This window comes from Chelonia mydas, chromosome 10 (assembly GCF_015237465.2).
Source record: "Chelonia mydas isolate rCheMyd1 chromosome 10, rCheMyd1.pri.v2, whole genome shotgun sequence".
NCBI lineage: Eukaryota > Metazoa > Chordata > Testudines > Cheloniidae > Chelonia > Chelonia mydas.
The window spans coordinates 40,797,970-40,820,427 of NC_051250.2; the positions used below are offsets into that span (position 1 = coordinate 40,797,970).

At 41.2% G+C, this 22,458-nt stretch overlaps 1 protein-coding gene across 2 annotated transcripts in view; it reads left to right on the plus strand.

The window, feature by feature from the left end:
- The window catches only part of NPTN (neuroplastin), a 105,056-nt gene that overhangs the window by 62,260 nt on the left and 20,338 nt on the right, over positions 1 to 22,458 (plus strand). For both annotated transcript variants that reach the window (XM_037910356.2, XM_037910357.2), the window contains exons 2-3: positions 7,171 to 7,339; positions 10,065 to 10,159. In XM_037910356.2, the coding sequence (XP_037766284.1) occupies positions 7,171 to 7,339; positions 10,065 to 10,159 (264 nt within the window). The remainder of the gene's footprint in view (positions 1 to 7,170; positions 7,340 to 10,064; positions 10,160 to 22,458) is intronic.

Sequence of the window (22,458 nt, forward strand, 5' to 3'; positions counted from 1 at the left end):
TTTTCTGCTGATCTATCACTGCATTTCTGCTACCCCTCCCTCTAGCTGGGTTTGTCAAGTCGCCCATGTCAGAAACTAAATTCACAGGGGATGCTTTTGAGCTGTACTGTGATGTGGTTGGGAAACCCACTCCAGAGATCCAGTGGTGGTATGCTGAAGTCAACCGGGCTGAGTCTTTCAAACAGCTCTGGGATGGTGCTCGGAAGCGCCGTGTCACCATTAACACTGCCTACGGGGTGAACGGCGTGAGTGTGCTGAGAATAACCCGCCTTACATTGGAAGACTCTGGGACTTACGAGTGCAGGGCCAGCAACGATCCCAGGAGGAATGACTTGAGACAAAATCCCTCCATAACGTGGATTCGAGCCCAGGCTACGATAAGCGTCCTTCAGAGTGAGTTCAGCACCGTGTAGTAGTAGTAGTGTAGTAACTAGAGGCAGTCCAGTGACCCTTCTCCCTCTCCCATGACCCTTGATATTACCACCCTTTGTCTTGTTTTTTGAACCCAAGATTATTCCTCCAGTTGTAATGCTTGAGAGTGTCTCTGCCACCTTTTTTTTTTTTTTTTATGTCTCTCTTCCGTAGGATCAAAGGACTTGGGGAAATCTACGCAACTGTCCTACAGCTCCTGTGTGAAAACAAGCTCAGTCTTTGATTGTTTTTTTTTTCTTCCACAACCCTTTACTTTTATAGTAGGTTTCCTGCACCCTGTCGCTGGCTTCTTCATGAGTGCCTTTCTGTTATGGTTTTTATTCTTTCCTGATCTAACCACTTTTATTTCTTCTTTTTTCTTTGAATCTCTGAATACCTTCCTTACTTACATGGTTTTGAGTTCATAAGCTTCTGTACAAATCCTTCCCATTTTGATTTTGTTGTTATATGTGATCTTTAAAGCCTGGATTTTTCCGTAAAGTCATAGAGCTTCTTTTCTTTTCTAAACAACAGTATGTGTCCTAACGGATTCTCTGATGCAACAGTACATTACTGATACAGCTGTTCTTACATGGTGGTGTGAAAGTAAATGCCACTCAGAGTGAAGGGATGTTATCAACTTAATGTGCACTAGCTTTAGCCAAATCACTCCCCACTGGGAATGTAACATCCCTTTTAAAAAACTTATAATGGATAGCATGAGTTGATTCTCAGTTGCTGTTTGTTCCATTTATTGTCCTAGATTTTGTACACATTTTCTGCTGTCTTTATTAGGTTCCACATGAGTTTTGGTTCTGGAAATTTCAGAACCATTTTAACACTCAGTCCTATTTTTATGTACATTGAATAGAAAGAATGCTGTTTGCTTTCTCTGAGATGTAGTGATTGATATACAGCTTAGATCTACACACATTCACAATGAAATACCTGCAGAGAGTGACTTAACTGCGTACAAGTGTGAAGAGCAGAACGTAAAGGAGCGGTTTTTTGATTTAGTGTAAATGTCTCAATGTTTTAGGGCTGTGAATAGTAGAGGACGGATGTTATCTTTAACACTACTCTGAGTGTTTGTATACATAAACCAGGATAGCATAGAAACGTAATTTCTCACTGCATATATTGAGCTTCATATTGCATAACTCAAGCTCTCAAATTGTGTAGTGACATCTGTTGAATAGATATAGTGGTATCTGAAGGAACCCCGTGCAGACGTAAATCTGGTAGCTAGTGCTCAGGTGGGGTACCAATCTGAACTATCTTGGCAGTATTACAGAAGAGTGCTGCAATATGAAAATGATTATGGATGAAAACAGGTGACTTGCTGCAGTCAATACTGATGGATCAGAGAACCTGCCTCTGGAAAATTGAAAGAACGTGAATGTATGTGGAAAAATAAACAGAATTAACCCAATGACATGGATTTAGTTTAAAACCTAAAAACATTGGGTGGTTCGACTTGATAAACCTGTTCAGCTTCCGGTCCTAGGGCTTGTCCCCTCCCTAGCCCTTTCACGTCTGAGTCCACTGTGACCTCTAAGTTATTAACATCAGTCACAGCAGCAAGAGCCTTCAGATTTCAGGGAAAGGTGTTATGTAAAGCTGAACTGTCCTGCAGCAAGTTTAACTTCTGGAAGTCTGGTTTCTGTCTCAGATACAGTGTAGTTGTAGCCAGTAGTGTAGTGTAGTCAGTCCCAGGATATTGGAGAGACAAGGTGGGTGAAGTAGTATCTTTTATTGGACCAACTTCTGTTGGTGAGAGAGAGACCAGCTTTCGAGCGACACCGGGCACTTCTTCAGGTCACCAATAGAAATTGGTCCAATATAAGATATTACACACCTTGTCTCTCCTATTTCATATGATCATCTGCTTCTGCTGCCCATGAAGGTCTGTTGTATTTCCCTTCTCTATTCCTTGCCTAGCTAGTCTCCTTTTAGTAGTCTTTTGGGAGGAGGAAGAACCTTTTTGAATGAAAAGCTAATTATTAAGTTCTTGATGCATTTTTCTGATAGAGTCCTTATGAAAATGCCTCAAATTATGTTTCCTATCTCCCTCAAATAGGTCATTTGTAACTGAATGTATTTTTTGGGATGGAGGTTCTAAGCTTCCATCTCCTTCCCCAGTTAAAGCCCTGTCTTGTCTCTTGTATACCTGCAGTTCAATTATCCAGTGTTTCCTAATTTTGGATTGTGTATTATGACTATATTGCCAAGTGCCTTGTGTTCAGGACACACTTTTGTTTTTGTTGTTTTCATATTGGTGAGTTCAGTGTTTTTCTCAAACACACTTAAACAACTGTACTGTGCCCACAAGGGAGGCTTAAACTGTTGTAGTTTGTGGGAAGCAGAGCTCTTAAGGTTTAACCTCTAGGTAACTACACACTGGAATTGGAGCTGAAGGGAGACCGAGCTAACGAAGCTCAACCTGTACCTGGAAGGCAGGAGTATAAGTTTGAAGTATCCCAGAGTGTTTAAGATTGCAGAGACAGAATACAGTAATGCATTGAGTAGAAACTATCCTGTAATTTTCCATTAGGAGAGATGCATCTTACAGCTTGTTAACTAAATTGTATTTGAAATGAAGGCTTCTGTTTAAAATGGTGTTGGAATCTTCGGCTAGTGGTGGTCACTCTTCTACTGATCTCATTTGACACCATCTTGGGCATTCAAAAATAGACACAGTAAACTGGTAGAGCCTGCTTTAATTGTGGTGGCTAAAACGAAATGTCATTGTTAATATCAAAACAGAATGCAGTGAAAATTAGCACTGAATACTGATTTGAAAAGTTAAACAGTTAGGAGAACTGGAAGTTGGTTTCCAACTAGACACTAAGGCTCCCATGCTGCCTTTCCACAAGATGGTGGATTCCAGTAGGATGCACTTATTTTAAAACCACTGCTCATATAAAATTGACACCTCAAATGTGAGGTATGGGGAGGATTGTCCTCATGAGGATCTTCAGGATGTTCCTTTTTGGAGTGGGACGGCTTTTTTTTGTGTACACCTAACCCTGTACCGCTTCCACAATGCATTATCTCCTCAGAACTAAACAGCAATGCCTGCTTGCTTGTCTGCTTTCTTACAGATTGATGAAACGTTAGTGTCTTCTGCTTACATTTTAATACTTAAAGTGATCAGCCATCAGGAAACTCTAAGTTACATTCTCAGTCTTTAACTCTTCTTGCTTCAAACATCTGTTTAGTAATTTCCATATATTCCCAGGATGGATATGAAAGCTCCCAACAAGTCCTGTAAAAAGGCTGCTTGTTCACTTGGTTCCCATTATTTCATTCAGCGCCACAAACTGTTAAGCGACCACCTGTAAATATCACAAACATTACTATGTAACTGACAGGCGGGTAAGAATAGGTCTAAACTGGCAGAGGTAGCCATTAAAGTCCCAAATAGCTTGTTTGTTCTGAGTGCCAGGTCATCAACTTACAGTCTGAAAAGCAGACCTAAAATGGTCCGTTATTGGCTAAATATGAAAAACATTTGAAAAATAAAGCAATTCCCAAAGGATTTCTGGATTAAGTCTCTATTACACAAATTTTTTAGTTCTGTAGACTAGATTAAAACTGTTTTCCATTACTTGCTTTTTGAAGGTATGATGCTTGTAACATTCTCTGATGGCAGCATGTATGCTTTCCATTCCAGAGTCACCTCATGGTGCACTGTAACCACCACCATAGTGTGTCCATGGCTTCAATCCAGTGTACTGCAGACAGCATCAGACTGCCTCTACTAATGACTCTGTTTAAACCTATCCAGTTCACTATTACAGTGGCCAGTGCACTTGTTTTACCAGTTTCGTCTTTTGACAGGAAAATGCTATTTATAGTACATTGACATAAATAAAACTGAAGATATTTCTTTTCATATTGAATGAAAATCTGTAAAACAGAAGCAAATATCAGGCAGTTCTAGTAAAGCTGATGTCTGTTTACAAAATTCCCAGAAATTGAGTTAATGTTGCTTCAAAGGGGTATTTTCACAGTTGATAGTATTTTTTGATTAGGTGAAAAAATCTTGTGTGCTTGCTCATTGGGGGTAATATTGGGGTATGAAGGGAGAGGAGAGTAGTGGTGGAGTGGTAAACAAATGATTTTCCTCCATCTAGGACCTGATCTTGTGATCCTTGCACAGGTAAAATTCCTATTGCAGGACATAGTGGGGCAGAGTTGCAGCTGATGGACAGTAATAAAGTTTCTACAAGAAAGGATAGAAGGAACTCCAGCATTTTGATAGCTGCAATATTGTATCTGGGATGGGGTGGTTAATATTGGGACTTCTAAGTAACTGCAAGAGGGAGTTTGCATAGCCAACCTCGTAGAATTAGGAAGAAAAAGATATGCACATATCAAGTGGTGACGTAAGGAGCTTATTGGTCATCAGTAGTCAGATTCTCACTTTGCCTCGCTGGGCAGCAGCAAGAAGGGCAAGTACTATATTATTGTAGAGATTAATGTTACATTATGAATAACAATATAACCTTCATGGTGCCTCATTTTTTTTCCCGATTCAATTTAATAATTTGCGTTAATAATTTGCTTTCCAAGTGCTTTACAGGTGAGACTTCAGAAGACTGTATGGTGTGACTTAATCTATACTCCAAATATGTTTAAAATAGCTGTCAGCAAGATATATGAAACCAACTGGAATAAATATTCTTCATTAACTTTCAGACATGGCTATGGAATGTTAATCAGGAATTATATGAATGTGTTTGTATAAACCACACCCACACCTGGCAACCCATCTGCAGTTTTCTCTCCTACTGTTTGGAATGCAAAGGAAGTTCTTGTATTCTGAGATATTGGCATTTTTCCAAGCCTAACCGCCAAAAGTTCTCTCATCTTTTAAACCTGTGATTTCTCATGCTTAATAATTTTTTAGTTTGAAGGTAGATAAGATCTTTTCTTAGTCTCAGTAGAAAAAATCCTTGCTTTGCAGTTTTGGAAAGGCATTTTGTCCACTCATAGCTCCAATGGCCAGCTTTCAAAATTTGGTGGTTGTGGATATTAGCCCTTAATTGTGCATAATGCTGCTTTCAAATTTAAGGAGAAAATTCATAATGTCCAAGTTCCCAATGCTAATTTCTGCAAGGCTTCAGATATATAGTTGGACTCGTACAATTTATAAGTTCTCACACTGCCACTCAGGATTGAAATGTGAGATATTCAAGGCTTCAGAAAAGAACTAAAAACCTGTCAGCGGAGTACCACTGGGACTCAGTGTTGAAAGCAAAGTCTATTCAAGTGAACAAGAAAATGATTCCTAGTAAATAAAACTAAGGACACTCCCAGTCATACTCGTTTGAGTAAAGGTAGGAAATCTATTCTTCCCCCTTTATTTAAAAAACCTTTTCACCCTCCAACTACTGTACAAGTTGGATATTCTCCCCTCAACTACAAATGCTGTTTCCAGTATGGGCTACAAAGTACCAACTCACCCCCCTTGTTGGCTGCCCTTTTACCCAGCCATACTGTCCCTTCTCCGCCAACTTATGTCAACTAATGAGGTCAACAGAAAACAACTTTTCCTTTTTCTCTCTGGCCAGAGATTCTGTATACCCCCTCCCAACAGGAGCCAGAGATTCCTCTTTCCTCTCCAGTACTTGGTATATGCTGAAAAGATAGATGTGGATTATACTGTGCAACTAACTTGCATACAGTTGTAATTCATATAATGTGTGCAACAGCACAATGCTGAGTGTCATGGACACAACTGATCAGGGTCTTCTGGCCTAAATGTGGAATGCAATTATAGGGCCAGAGTTAAAGATGGCCTGCAAAAGAGAGAGAATATTTTGTCTTTACAATGTATAAAGAAAGCTTAAAAGCTTTTTAAAAAATCTGCTAGATTTTTAACTTTAAAAATATCAGGAATGTCAAGTCTTGTCTACCCACTTTGCGGGAAGACTTACTGGATGACTAAAATGAGGACTAGGGCTTTGGCATACTTGTCTACACTGGGGATTTGCTCCAATTTCAGCCTTCACAGGCTACCAGTTGGTGAAGCTGCACCCTCATGTGGACAGGATAAAAACTGTTTATAAACCAGTTTGCACTGGTGGAGCCTACCCTTAACTTCAAGCGGGAATAAGACCAGCAGAAAAAGAAATTCTGCCCATTTCCAGTAGGGATTTGTACTATTGCAGCTACACTGATGGCAATAATGAGAGCATATCCCCCTTGTAGACATGGCCTTGTTCCTAAGACTCTTGACATGTGGTTTCTTCCTGGGAACTGGGTACCCAAAGAGATGCATATTATTCACCAAAGCAGGCTCTTTTTGCTTGAAGTTTCTGCATATAGAAAGGGTTTTGCTTAATTCTGAATGAATAAAACTGCATTATATTGCCCAGAAACAATGACTTCCTTCCTTCAGGAGGTGAGGAAAAGAAGCTGATTTTGCTTGCATAGTCACCAAATATGCAGCTTACCTCTTTGCGTTCCACCATATGCAAAAGATTTGTAAAAATCTTACTTCGAGGTGTGTAGAGGTTGTTTGAAGTGTGAAAGTGAAGAATCTAAATTTTTTTTCTTTATATAGGGGAACTGGTCCTTAAACTGTTGCCTTCACTAGTGGTCAGCTGTTCGTGATTGTTTTTGTCTCCCAAATTAGTGAAGCAGTAGTCTCTCTTCCCTCCCTATCTCCCAGCTGACCATTAGACCTGGGTTTGAGGTGTAGTTGTTAGCTGAGATTTCTGACTCTCTTTAATGTGCACTTTGTTCCAGAGCCCAGGATCAATGCCAGTGAGGCTGTGAACATTCACCAGTATAGTTCTCCCATCGTCCTGCAATGTAACCTCACCACAAGTCCCAGCCCCCTCACTTACAGCTATTGGGTGAAGAATGGGGAAGAAATTTCTGGCACTAAGAAGAATTCCAGCACCACAGAGCACAAGTAAGTCTGTAAGAGGAGACGTCTCTTCACTATAGCATCAAACGTGGTGGCCTTATGATTTAAAGTAGAGGATAAAGTCAGGACTTCATGGTTCTGTTCACATCTCTGCTACAGGGTGGCTGGACAGTTTGCATGAGATTCATCTGCAGTAGAGGGGTGTGCGATTTCTGGGCTAAACAGAACAACTAAATAGTTCTAGAAAAAGCTAATTCTGAAAGGGATCAGTGTTCTCCATAGCTATCCTGAGTAGTTCATATCCACATAGTATTTGCACATATCCCATAATTTAAGGCACAGCTCTTTAGAACTTTCTTGGAGCAGGTGTGTATTGTATGGATAGAAGTACAGATAATGGTTTCCTTTCTCAGCTGAGTATACTATGTATTGTACAATATCCTATTACATACATTGCAGAATGTGTTCTTGAATCTGTGCATATTGTGCCTGAACAGAAGAGCTAGTCTGAGCTGAGATTACCACCAGCTTGGACTCGACAGATGGAGACATCCTCTGGGCCTTGACAGATGAAAGCCAGTGCTCTGAGCTGTCATTGAAGTATAGACAGGAGTATTATGGAATTGCTAATTATGGATGAGATAATCGAACTAGTGCAGCTGCCTGAACTTCTCATTTTTGTCAGCACAGTAAGATTTTAGACTGAACTCTGCTCAGAGCTTACTGTTGCTAACCCTCCAGGAATTAAAGATTAATCCTTAATTAAAGATTGTCATGTGATGAAACCTCCAGGAATATATCCAACCAAAATTGGCAAACCTATAGAGCTAGTGCATTAGTACTGGAGCCTGTAACGTTTGTGACTAGTATTTCCATACGCTTGAGTCTATGCCGTTACAGGCCAGTATTCTTTAAGCATTATTTTCATGAGTTCCCTCTATGATTGGCATGCACACATTGATCTCATGAGATTGTAATTTTGAATATGCTAACCATATCTCTGTCCTAGCATCTCCTGTCCAAAGGTGTATAAGAGGGTGATGCCCCAAATCCCACTCATATATCCTTCTGTATGATGTTTGCAGTAAGGAAAAATTCTTGTGAGGTGTGGCTCCCCTGGCACTGAGCTGTGAAACTACCTTGAAAAACCACATCCATTGGGGGTGTGCACAAGACATCTTGTGCAATGGTGATGTCATGAACATACTCTATGTATGGGAGCGCAACTGCCTCAGTTCCGTTGTTGTTCCAAAAGAGAGCATACAGAACTCTCCTGTGTTTCCTCAGGCTAGCTCTTTCCTTAGTTTAATTGATCTCCTTGTAGTTAGGTATAGAGTAGTATAGGATAGCTTAGTGTACGTAGTCTGTCCCCTAAGCTTAGCTAGGAAACCATGGCCCTTTGGTTCAAAGATCTGTTCCATGAGAGCCACTCAACAAGAGCTACTTCTGCATCAGTGGCTTAAGCAGGTGGGGATATGCAATGCAATTCAGCAGCTTTGAGTTTGTTGTACAGTTTCACCAGACAACCTCCCTGGATTTAGCATCGCACCCAGATGGGGAGAGCAGGGCTACAGGTCCTTATTTAGTCAAGAACACTTCACCCACCGTCTTCCTGAAACGGCACTGCTTGTTAATCTTCCGCAAGAGGGAATGCCTGCCCTTCTTCCCCATTATTTCCAAGTCTTACCGTAAATTCTTGATATTTAATGGGAGGAATTGATTGGCTGGAATTGTCCTTGGGTGTTGTGGTACAAGGATATCAGCAGGGTGCACTTGCAGCATCAGTGGACAGTGTTGTTCAAAGTTTCAAGTTTGTGCCCCCAAGCTACACATTGCCTGCAATCTGAATCCATGAAGGCAATTGTCTCTAGGAACCATAGGTACTACAGTAAGCACCCATTCTTTCTCTAGTGCAGAAGAACCTTTAATTTACTGCTGTGTAAAAGGGGGGTATGGAGGCTTGATATTGGTACACCACTTTGAGATTCTCTGATAAAAGAAGCTAGTGCAATGTATCATGTTAAATTCACTGGCTGCTTCTAAGAATCTTGACAATTGCTCTGTGCTATTCAATAGCTCTTTTACTGGAAACATCTTTTGTAGGCTTTCTGATCATCTGCACATTACTTCCTTTCTGTAAGAGGGTTGGGTACATCTCAGTAAAGGGAGGGGTGGGAGAAACATTAGCAACATTTGCTTTAGGCAGAGTGGATATGTGACTTCTGTGTTAAATACTGCAGCACAAAGCACATCTATTTACCTGACCCTCAAGCTGTTTGTAGGCTAAATATCAACTGAACTTAGCAAATACTCTTTATTAGATGAAGAACTTACTGCATGCAATTGAGTCAAAGCTTTTCTTGTGACATTGAAGATTCTTAGGCTTTAAGTATAAAATATCTTTGATATTTTTAGTCTCCAAAACTAGAACTGTAGCATTATCCTAGCTGGTTCACAAGAACAGAGCTAACAGAGGGAATGGAGAAGACAGTGAAAAGTCCTCATGTGTGGAAATATTAATACTGATTGTCATTCTAGTGTGTTAGAGTTTGTGTATTTTATTGCTGAGGGAATACTCTGCAAATACAACATATTTATACTGCAGGATAAAATCATAATTACCCAACACAATTTTACCAGTTTGTGATACCATTCTGAAATTCAGATTAAAAAATGAAAATCTCCAATATATTTTGGTTTCCTGCGACCTTTCAATTGCTAAAAATAATTCCCAATACCGCTAACACACATTCTCTCCTTATACCTACAGGATTTTGAAACTCCGAGCAGATGAGTCGGGGGAATACTTATGTGTGTTCATGTTTGCTAACTCGCCAGCAGCCAACTTCACTATAGAAGTGAAAGGTATTTTCGGTTTTTCTCTCTTCTGAAAGCTATGTCTGAGCAGTGCTCTTTCCTTTCTTCTCTTCTGGGTCCTCTTTGTCATTAGTCCTCTCCGCGTTTGTCCATACTACATAATTCATGCAAGTGACCCTCCCTTGAGTTACTTCCCTTGTGTTAGCTTATCACGAAGTAATGTTCTGCATCCACACTGGCATCATAGTTGCTCATATGACTTCTGGAGGCACATCCTTTGGTTCATAGCATTACAGTAAACTGTACCCCACTATGACTGCTTTGCAGTGTATAATGATAACTTTTCTGTCCCTTTTGTGGATACTGAATGGAAATGGTATGAACCCAGCAACTAATTAAAGTAAACCAGTTTAGGTTGTCACGCTCTAGATTTCTCTCCGGAGTCTTCATTCCACTGGTGGCAAGGTATGGATTCAGTTTGCAGAGGTTACCTGTACCAAATGTTGGCACTGGTTTCTTAGTTATTCTCCACGTATGTGATCCTTTTTCCTGCCCTATCTGTTTAACAGTAGGTGTATAAACTACTTCAGAGCTTAAAACTGGACTTGGTGTACTAATAAAAAACAGGTTAGAGCTTGGTCAGTTAGAAGAAAAGGCAGCTAATTAGTCTGCAAGGTACAAAATTCTCATAACCAACTATGTAAACCTCACTCCCTTTCAGGTTTTGTATTGCCCTTTGCCTTTACATAGGTCTGTCATATACTGAGTCCCTAAACTTACATTGAAGGGGTTCTGTTTCCAACCTATCCTCAAGCTCAATTAAAAAGTGTAAAGCTTTGTCTGCTGTTGTTCCAGTCCTAATGGCAAGTAACAAGGAAAGACAGATCATTGTCTTCTAAATGGGTTGTTGGTTTTTTTGGTATCCCTGGGGGTAGCTTCTGACCTCAGTTATTTGATATGTTCCTGTGATATTACCTAAGGAAGGCCCTCAGCAAAGTCAAACACTGTTTATGGATACATCAGGAACTTCTCTGCCCCTGACTGAAGATATGTTGTATGGCTGAGCTACTGAATTAAGCATAGCAGGAAAGTGGAGGTAACAGACTGTGCAGTCCAAGAGACAACTTATTTGATATTAAAATAAAATTAAGAAAACCTAATAACTGTAAAATTATGGTTAAAAGTGAGTTACATTGTTCTAACACCTTCAGACAAAGAAAGCAAACAATTTCCTGAGGCTTAAAACTATTGTGTTAAAAAGATTGTATTCTGGTCAAGATGTATGAAAAAATACTGTCAAATGCGTGCCTTTGTTCAAAGTGTTCCTTTTTCCAGTGGGCTCTGAGAGAGGATCTTTACATAAAGACTGTCTAGAGATAGTGAATTTTTGTTAAATGTTGGGTATTGTGCTCATAAGGAGAAAGTGGTGATAAGCTCTCTAAAATATATAATTAGGAAAACGTAATTAGGAAGGCAAGAGGGCATTTTGTGTGGGAGGGGAGAGGAAGAAGAAATTCACTGCTGATCAGGAGTGTCAAGGTTCCTCCCCCACTCTGAACTCTAGGGTACAGATGTGGGGACCTGCATGAAAACCTCCTAAGCTTACTTTTACCAGCTTAGGTTAAAACTTCCCCAAGGTACAAATTAATTTTATCCTTTGTCCTTGGAATATCCACTGTCACCACCAAACTCTAACTGGGTTTACTGGGAAACGTAGTTTGGACACGTCTTTCCCCCCCAAATCCTCCCAACCCTTGCACCCCACTTCCTGGGAAAGGTTTGGTAAAAATCCTCACCAATTTGCATAGGTGACCACAGACCCAAACCCTTGGATCTGAGAACAATGAAAAAGCATTCAGTTTTCTTACAAGAAGATTTTAATAGAAATAGAAGTAAATAGGAGTAAAGGAATCACCCCTGTAAAATCAGGATGGTAGATACCTTACAGGGTAATTAGATTCAAAACATAGAGAATCCCTCTAGGCAAAACCTTAAGTTACAAAAAAAAGACACAGACAGAAATAGTCATTCTATTCAGCACAATTCTTTTCTCAGCCATTTAAAGAAATCATAATCTAACACATACCTAGCTAGATTACTTACTAAAGTTCTAAGACTCCATTCCTGGTCTATCCCCGGCAAAAGCAGCATATAGACAGCCACAGACGCTTTGTTTTTCTCCCTCCTCCCAGCTTTTGAAAGTATCTTGTCTCCTCATTGGTCATTTTGGTCAGGTGCCAGCGAGGTTACCTTTAGCTTCTTAACCCTTTACAGGTGAGAGGATTTTTCCTCAGGCCAGGAGGGATTTTAAAGGGGTTTATGCTTCCCTTTATATTTATGACAAGGAGTCTGACTGAAATTTGAGCACAGTCACACAACTCTAAGAATGGTTTCAGATTAGCAGCCGTGTTCGTCTGTATCAGCAAAAAGAACAGGAGTACTTGAGGCACCTTAGAGACTAACAAATTTATTTGAGCATAAGCTTTCGTGGGCTACAGCCCACTTCATCGGATGCATAGAATGGAACATACAGTAAGAAGATATTTATACATACAGAGAACATGAAAAGGTGGAAGTACCCATACCAAGTGTAAATTAGCTAATTTAGCCTCTTACATTCTATGCATCTGATGAAGTGAGCTGTAGCCCACGAAAGCTTATGCTCAAATAAATTTGTTAGTCTCTAAGGTGCCACATGTAGTCCTGTTCTTTTAACTCTAAGAATGCAAGTTCTATCGCTTTGCTTGAATCAGTTTAATAGAAGATTGTGCCGTATTTAGTGAGCCTGTTTTCCAGGATTTAGATTGGCCATGATTTTATGCCTCTTAATCTTGTTTACTGTGATTTTGCTCAACTTGTTAAATAATTATTGCTTTAAGTAAAATAACTGTTGCTCTTAGGGGTGACCCTTACAAGTCATTTCCAGAGAGAAGGAAAGCTTCTTAGCTTTGATAAGGGGAAAAGATGGCCAGCCTAGAGCACTCTGTCAAAAGATGCAGCATGGGGCTGTGCATCAGAGTGACCAACTTTCACACGGAAAATAAGCACCCCGACTTTCACAATAAGCCAAAAATCAAGCTAATCCCATTTCAAAACAAGGCTGAAACAAGCCAATCCCTAAGAACCCCAACACTCTATGGGACTAGATCCCCCCGGCAATCTGGGACTGTGGTGGGCCCGCTGTGTACCCCTGACTCTCTCCTCCCCTTGCCCCTGCTTGCCAGGAGCTGATCAAAATAAAGAAGCAACAAGCTACAAGCCAACAAGCAACTCACAAGCCAATTAAACCAAAAACAAGCCCAATTTCTGTGTTTTTTTCCGCGGGTTTGGCATGTCTGCTGTGCATGCCCCAAAAGTGCTGTTACTCTGCTGCCCAAGGATAGCTGCAGACATGGAGAAAACCTGGTGGTACTACTGAGCAGTGGTAGAAACATGGGATTGTGGCTTTCACAGGGAAAACTCAGTTTCCTAGATTGAACCATTGGCACAAAGGATAGAGGCAGAAAAATAGTTAATTACATTAACCACTTTCCATAGAAATTATGTATAAATACCTGTGACTGAGTAATCATTACCAATTATAAGTTAATGGCTGTTAAGCACCACTCTCTCTGGAGGAGTTACACTTGCAGATTGCACAGCAGTCAGTAACTTGAGGACTCCTGAACCCTATTCTGAAGCCACTCCGTACAATATCACTATTAATTCCTAGGCCAATAGGCATTAAACAAATTTGTAGACATACAAAGTATGGGGTGTGGAGGAATGGGAGAATTCTTTTTAACCATCCTGAAAATTGTGGCAGGCAAATTTTTTTAGCTGAAGGAAAACTCAAAACTTTTGTACAATATAAATTATTTTCCTGTGTAGTGGCTACATAGGACTGTATTTAAGAGGGTCTTCTAAGCTACTGGTGATTACATGTTTAACTGCAGAACCAATGTCTTCCTAGAACTGCATATAAATTTATTATGTTGAAAATGATTACTCACTAAATTTATTGCTACTGCAAGAACCACTGTATAAAAGCTGGAGCATATATGGTGTCACATGTATCCTCTTAAATGTAGAATGTCACTAAACTAAAAAGAAAAGGAGTACTTGTGGCACTTTAGAGACTAACACATTTATTTGAGCATAAACTTCTGTGAGCTACAGCTCACTTCTTCGGATGCATTGAAGTGAGCTGTAGCTCATGAAAGCTTATGCTCAAATTTGTTGTCTCTAAGGTGCCACAAGCCCTCCTTTTCTTTTTGCAAATACAGACTAACACGGCTGCTACTCTAAAACTAAGTGACTAGTTTGTATGTTACGAGTATACCGGTTTCTCCCAACTAATAAACCTTGTTGCCAGTTCAATGGGAGTTTTTTAATATTCATACTGCGATGGCATAGTAGTTCAAAAATTCTGGAACCAAGACTTAAAGATCATTCTTCTGGATCTAGACTACTATGGTCTAGCAGTAGTGCTGAAAACAAAGAAATTAACTTTGCTATTGCCTTATCAGGAGGAAATGTAGATTAGCATGTTTATTGCTCAAATAATGTAGCAAGCTAACCCAAAAAGCTACCTATGGGCCAAAGTTAGGTGTACACATTTGCATGTGCCTAATTTATTTGTCCATATACTCAATGTGATGCACAAATAGGGTCTGAGCATGCACATGTGGCCATTTAGCACTTGACTGGTCGTGAGTGTGCACATTGGCTATTTGCACTCATAAATTAAGCACAAGCAAATGAATATGTTTAACTGCAGATGTAACTTTGCAAATGTGATACTGAATGTGAAAGTGCCTGCATACAGAACAGAATAGTGTTTTTTTCATGAGATAAAATCTGGGAACAACTTGCTGTGGGGTATCAGTAAAGATATAACCTAAACAGCATCAGAGATGCTTGTCTTTTTTTCTGTTCCTTTCCCTGCTGTAATTTTACTGTATATATGTCAATCTAAATGAGCGCTGTTTGAGTAAGCAGAATCCAATTTATTTCTGAATTTCATTTCCAGTTAATAGTGTAGCTAGTAGTGTTTCCGTTAGGTTAATATTCTCCTTTTATTTAAAAAAAATTTTTCTTTTTGTTTTCGAAGATAGTTATCTCCCTGTCCTTAGTTTATTTTCTTCATCTCTTCCCTTTTGGGAAGTGAAACCTGACAAGGGTATGCCTGGCTCCTGGGTTTAAATGCTATCTGTCCTGCAGCGAAGCTATTACAGTTAGCAATGGCCATTTGTGCTGCATTTGCTGCCTTGGAGAGTCCCACATACCACAGAAGTGCACTTTCTGCCTGAAATTTAAAATAAAGGTTAAGAAAAAACCGTGAGCTGAAGTTCAGACTCCTCATGGTGGAAAGTTCACTTACACCAGCCTCCAGACCTGGAACAACTTTCCCTCCTCCCCATCCCTGGCATAGCAGTCCCTGACAAGACCAATCACATCAACGTCTTCCATGCAGCACTCTCCAGTGGCTGCAAAGAGGAAACGTAGTGATTCCTCTCAGAAAAGTTCAAAAAAGCGAGCAATAAGTCCCCAGACTAAAGAATTGACCGGGGAAAAAAGAGATCCACAGCAAGGTCAACCACCTTGGTTACAACTGACCGGTGACTGGGACCCCATGAGGCTAGAGACTTCTCAAGTACTAGTACTGCCAGTAAACCTAAAGACCTGAAGGGCACAGGCTCGTGAACATCAGTACCATCAGGGGAAAAGAGCAGTAGAATGTGTACTAGCGCCACTAAAATGCCATTGCTGGAGACAAGGTGAGCCTTGGTACTGAGCACTTTGACCGCACCATCTTATCTCTGCTCTTCAGAGCACTGAAGACTGCAAGTACCGTTGACTCCCTCTGTGTCGCTCTTGGCAGGCCTTAACGGTACTGACTGCTACCACAGTACCGCAGGAATTCCATTTCCTTTTCACCAAAGACCTATTGGTCTCAGTTTGTTGTGCCAGAATCCTTGGTACCAGCACAACTGTAGTACCAACTGCATCTCGGTCTCCTGAATTCCCTACAGTGCCGAGACAATCACCGTCAGCTTCCTTAACTGCTCCACCTCTATTGAGCAACGAGGAAGAGGAGGATGAGAATAACATATATTCATTCTCAGTGGAAAGCTCTCCAGGGCAACATCAAGGGACCAATCACCCAGAACAGTCTCAGAGCCACAGTACTGCCATAAAAGACAAGGCACACCCACTTGGTATGGACACCCTTGGATGCCATCACCAATGTCCTTTGCACCACCTCAATGGCTGTACTGGGACCATGGGCAGAGAGACAGTTCTCTAGGACCTTGAATGTTTCACATCGGCATAGAGGAAGACAATCCCCCTCAGCTTGTGATCCTCAAGAGGAGACTTTTGAGGAACAGGAAGCAAGACTGGACAAGGAGATCACTTCAGCAACAAACATCTCCTCGTCCTCTCCTGTTGAAGCTGTTATGCTTCCTCCACCAACCATTGCAGATGACTTCAAACAATTCCAGGACCTTACTAAGAGAGTAGCGGACTCACTACAGATTCCGCTCAGAGAACTGAAGGAGTTGTAACACAAGCTGCTTGACATCCTGCATACTTTGTCATCAGCTTATATTGCGCTCCCTAACAATGAGGTCCCGCTAGACCCAGCAAAAACCATCTGGCAGACATCAGCCAGGATACCATTCATATGCAAAAAGGCAGATAAAAAATATTATGTCCCCTTTAAAGACATGGAATTTTTCTTTTCTCATCCATCCCCAAATTCCCTTGTTGTAGACAGTGTAAATGAACATGGAAGATAGCACCACGCTAAACTATATTTTGGGGTTGCCTTACTGAAAGTTGAGCAGTTGATGGGCAAAGATTTTTATTCTGATGTCACTGTTTTATTAGTTCTCTACTCAGTTTTTCAGCTTAGACAAAACCAGAATTTTAATGCGATTTAGTGGGAGACTAAAACATGTTTCTGTTCTGCTTTATGCATAGTAAATATGGAAAGAGCACTGGACCCACTGTTTTCCTCTGCTAGGCCACCTTTGTATTCCCATAACCCTTTGTATTTTTAGCTGGTTGCTTGACATGTAATTTTTCCCATTTAAAAATTCAAAAGATTATGGGAAACTGGGCATGGTTGTGAACTGTTCATCTGCGCACCAGCACTCCCTACTTATCAATTTCTACCCACAGATATGTGCATACAGCTCCCTTTGTCTTCACTGGAAGCTTGGGACCAAATTCCATCCACAGGTCAAAAGCAGCATTGTAAACTTGTGCTTGGAAGGAAATTTTCTTTCAGGGATCAGTTCTAAACATACCATGTCAGACCCCTGTGGTGCTGTGTATTGTGTGGCTGTGACATAGTTAAGTGTTTGAAGATATGGGGGTGGGAAAGGGCTCGCACCCAGTTTGTCTTCCTAGGAGAGCTCTCTCTCTGTCACTGGATTATCTTCCAGGATGCACTAAATGGACAGATGCAATTTCTAACTAACAGGAAATTGGTGCTAGTAATATAAAGAATTTCCTCTTGCTTTCAGAATGGCTCAAACATAATTGTTAGTTACAAAATTATTGTTAAGTGAAGTATAATTCAAAGTGGTCCTCTTTCGTGTTATCTGCTTACACATTATATTAAAAATTTCTTCAAACTGAGGAACTATTTTCCTCTTTTTTGTGATGTAGAAATAAAAATAAGATGCATAAAAGCACTTCATAAAAATTACCTCTGAGGTGTAATGAATGAGAAAGCTATTAGCCCATTTTTATGAATGGGGAAACTGAGGCAAAGCATGTGGCTTGTCCAAGATCACACATCGAGTTAGTATCTGAGCAGGGATTACAGTGTGGCTTCCAGTCCTCTGCTTTTCTGACCAAACACTACTGCTCAAAAGCTTAAGTGAAATCTAAATCCAGAGTGAAGAGAAAAGAACTAAATTTGTGCATTTGATTTTTTTCTTCCTAACTACAAAGTGGAAACTAACTGGCTAGGTGGTAGTACTGCTGAAAAGGACCTAGGGATTGTAGTGGATCACAAATTGAATGAGAGTCATCATTTAGGAGATGCAGCTGCAAAAAAGGCAAATGTGTGTCTGGGGTATATTAACAGGAGTGTCGTATGTAAACACAGGAGGTAATTGTTTCACTCTACTTGGCATTGGTGAGGCCTCTGCTGGAGTACTGTGTCCACTGCTGGGAGTGACACTTTAGAAAAGATGTGGTCAAATTGGAGAGACTCCAGAGGAGAGCAACAAAAATGATGATAAATTTAGAAAACCTGACCTATGAGGAAAGGTTTTAAAAAAACCAACTGGCATATTTGGTCTTGAGAAAAGATGACTCTGACCTCGTGACAGTCTTCAAACATGTTGAGGACGGTTAAAAAGAGCACAGTGATCAGTTGTTTTCAATGTCAGAGAAGATAGGACAAGAAGTAAGGGACTTAATCTGTAGTAAGGGAGATTTAGGTTAGATGTTAGGAAAAATTAAATTGTTCTGGAATAGGCTTTCAGGTAAGGCTGTGGAATTCCCATCACTTGTGGTTTTTAAGTACTGGTTGGACAAAAACCTGTCAGGAATGATCTAGGTTTATTTTTTCCTGCCTTAGTGCAGGGGGCTGGACTAGATGATCACCTGAGGTCCCTTCCAGCCCTACATTTCTATGATTCTGTTGCTAAATTCCTGATCCAGGTGAACCAGTATGGTCTCTGCTGCTTAATTGCAATCTGCACAGTAAAACACAACTGCCAGTTAGCCAAGGCTCTCTGGCAGAATAAGCATTGGGTTAATGTCTCAGCCGTAGTTGAAAACCAGCTAGCATAGGAGGCTCTGGAATATTACTATTCCATATCATGCTCCCTTCAATAGATTGCAAGCTAGAAATAGTCTTTGTCCTAGTGGAATTGTAAACATCCAGCTATAAAATAGAATGTATCCTTGTCACTTTGGGATAACCCAACACAAATGTCCTCTCCTTAAAGGAATGTAATTATCTCCTGTCTCTAGGAGGTCACTCTGCAGTTGGAGCGACTGTCCTAGAAACCTCTCTTCTGCCCCCCCCCCCCCCACCTTTCTTTTTATAAAAGGCTGCTGATGCAGTAAAAGTGGGCCAGCATTAGCAGTGCTGATTTACTGCACCTTCCTCCTCTGCAAGGCTCTGCCCTGCTTTCCTCTCTGCTGATATATGGCAGTGAAAAGCTCAGTGCTGACAGATGGAGACTGTGAGAGGTTGCAGTTTAAGCCGATGAATCCTGTTTCTCCTTTTCCTAATGGGAGTAATTTACAGTCACTCTCGATATTCCTGTGATGCCAGCTTTGGGACTATCACCTTGTTGCCTGCTAGCCTTTCTCTTCTTCCCCTCCCTCCTGCCTCTTCTGTTCCATGAAATGGGACATACTCCCTGAATCTCACATTCTTAGTGCACAACATAGAAACATCTCTAGGGCTCACCCTGACTTTTCACAGAATGTCACGGTTGGAAGGGACCTCAGGAGGTCATCTAGTCCAACCCCCTGCTCAAAGCAGGGCCAATCCTTGGCCTTTGCTTAATTTCCCTGTTGCTATCTTCCAAACTAGTGGGGAGGAGGTGACCTCCATATCAGTTAGGGGGCCCATGAATCCTTCCACATGCTCCACAGGCCCTTGCCTTTTGTCCACCCCCTTTCAGAACTCTGCTAATAAAAACTGGTGTCCCATCCAGTAATAAAGACTGTTGCTGAGCAAGTGCCTCATTCCTGCTGGAGGCTACAGTAAGTGGGCAGTGAACCTAGTTTCCCCACATGGCAGTGCAGAGCACGAAGGTAGCTTTCCCTTAGCTGTTTAGAGACCCTCAGCATGTAAACCCCATTTGTCTGAAAGTCTAGTGCGTATCATAGTCTCAGGTAACAGCTAGAATCACTATAATTGAGGGAGAAAAATGTTGCTAACTCCTTTATTTCTTTAGTTTGTTTTGTGCATTTGACTGTCCTTTGGATGTAGTCTGTCTCATGGTTTATCATGGATAATCAATTTTCCCCTGCTGAACAGACCACTAAATTGAAATCAGAGCTGAAAACCTCTTTACTATTTTACAGGATTGTTTTTAAATTCTCAGAGCTTACTGGTTAAAATGGGGATCTACCAGAAACTTCTGGAATTTTTTCATATTAGTCAATTAAAAAAAAAAAATCCAGTTGCCAGTATTCCTCTATTAGAGAGTAAGCCTTTTTCAGGTTAACTCTGTGGTCCCCAAACTTTTACCTTGTCTCCCCACCTTGTCTCCCCCCCCCCCCCCTCTTTGCCCCTATCTGCATCCTGCCCCCAGAACCGGGGCTGGGAGTGGGGCCTTGACTGGGGGGAGGGAGGGGAGGGAGCAGAGGTTGTGGCCATAGCTGGGGGCAGGCGTGGGGCCAGCAATGGAACGCTGGGTCAGCAGCCAGGACTTCAGGCGAGGAGCCAGGAGCGGTGCTCCGAGTGCGGCCACTTTGGCCAATGTACATGGCAGAGGGGCATTGCTGGCACATGATGGCATATATCACGTTGGTACATTGGCCAAACTGGACAGTCTCTACGTAAAAGAATAAATGGACACAAATCAGACGTCAAGAATTATAACATTCAAAAACCAGTCGGAGAACACTTCAATCTCTTTGGTCACTCGATTACAGACCTAAAAGTGGCAATTCTTCAACAAAAAAACTTTAAAAACAGACTCCAACGAGAGACTGCTGAATTGGAATTAATTTGCAAACTGGACACAATTAACTGAGGCTTGAATAAAGACTGGGAGTGGATGTGTCATTACACAAAGTAAAACTATTTCCCCTTGTTTACCCCCCGCCCCCCCCCGCCTCCTCACACGTTCTTGTCAACTGCTGGAAATGGCCCACCTTGAGTATCACTACAAAAGGTTTTTTTTCTCTCCTGCTGGTAATAGCTCACCTTACCTGATCACTCTCATTACAGCGTGTATGGTAACACCCATAGTTTCATGTTCTCTTTGTATATAAAATCTCCCCGCTGTATTTTCTACTGCATGCATCCAATGAAGTGAGCTGTAGCTCATGAAAGCTTATGCTCAAATAAATTTGTTAGCTTCTAAGGTGCCACAAGTACTCCTGTTCTTTTTGCGGATACAGACTAACACGGCTGCTACTCTGAAACAATGCAAAATAACTGTCATGTTGAGACCATGAACTTCTCATTCTGGCTGAGAAGTAGTTTCACAGTAAATGGCATGATGCAATTATTTGCCAGCAAAGGGAGGATTCAGCCTCTATTGATCAGTCGTTTTGGAGGTCTTGTTTATTCCATTTGCTGGACTGACTTGAATAATCAAATTTATCTGGCTTCCCAAACTAATTTTCATCTGCACGTGTGCTGTAATGAACACAGATTTTCTTCCTTTCCTTCTGTAAGGATGACTGTCCAGTGCTCATTTGAGCAAAGTGGAGAGTGGCAAAGGAAGCTTTGGCATTGAATGAGCCCTGGAATAATTTCCAGTGTCTGGGGTCTGTTGCTGGAGCACTTGGCTTGAACTTTGACTGGATTAACAGTTCACTGCCCAGCAGTCACATGGCAGGCCACGTGTGACATCATTAGCAGGCTAGAAAGGGAATGGCTCTTAAAGGTGGTGGTCACTGCAGCATACTAACCCATCTGCTAAGTGAAGGTTCAGCTCAGGCAGTCCATTGATCCATTCTAATCTCTCAAGGTATTATAGTGCAACAGGCTGCAGTGGCAAAACTGGCAAAGCGATGACAACAGTATTATTTATAAACAAATGCATGCCAGCATGGTGTGTTCCAGTGTAAAGGCCCCATTCTGTGTACATAGTTCCCACGCTTATCCATGACCTCCTGTGGAATGTAGGCTTATGAGTAGGATGGATGGGAGAACCCCAAGATAAAGGAGAGATTCCAGTATCTGCAAGCTCTTCTATACTGCAGGTACCACCCCATGTAAGAGTGAGAAGTCTCTAAATCATGTCTGTTTAATGGTGGTGGTTAGAATTCTTTTCACTTGTTTTTCTAAGCCCATCCCTATTATGATGTAACAAGTCCTCACTTGGGTGGCAGGAGTCTGAACAGCAGCCAGGTTCCTATATCTTGGTCTCAGGTCAAATCCAAGATCTTGCTTCAAGCCTTGGGAAATTTGCTTTTCAGCTAGCTTGGCATGACCCTGAACTCCTGCAAATTAGAGTTCAAAGCAGACTAAATCCATTCAGAATCCTCAATTATAGATGTTCCACCAGACGGGAGACTATTCTGAGAACTTGTAAATCTGTCCCTAAATCTGAAAGCCCCTGCAGGACAACTGGAATTGATTTGTGTGTGATCCTGCTGCAGTTGAGATCAGTGTCGGAACTTCAGCCTTATAAGTCTCTTCCCTTAAT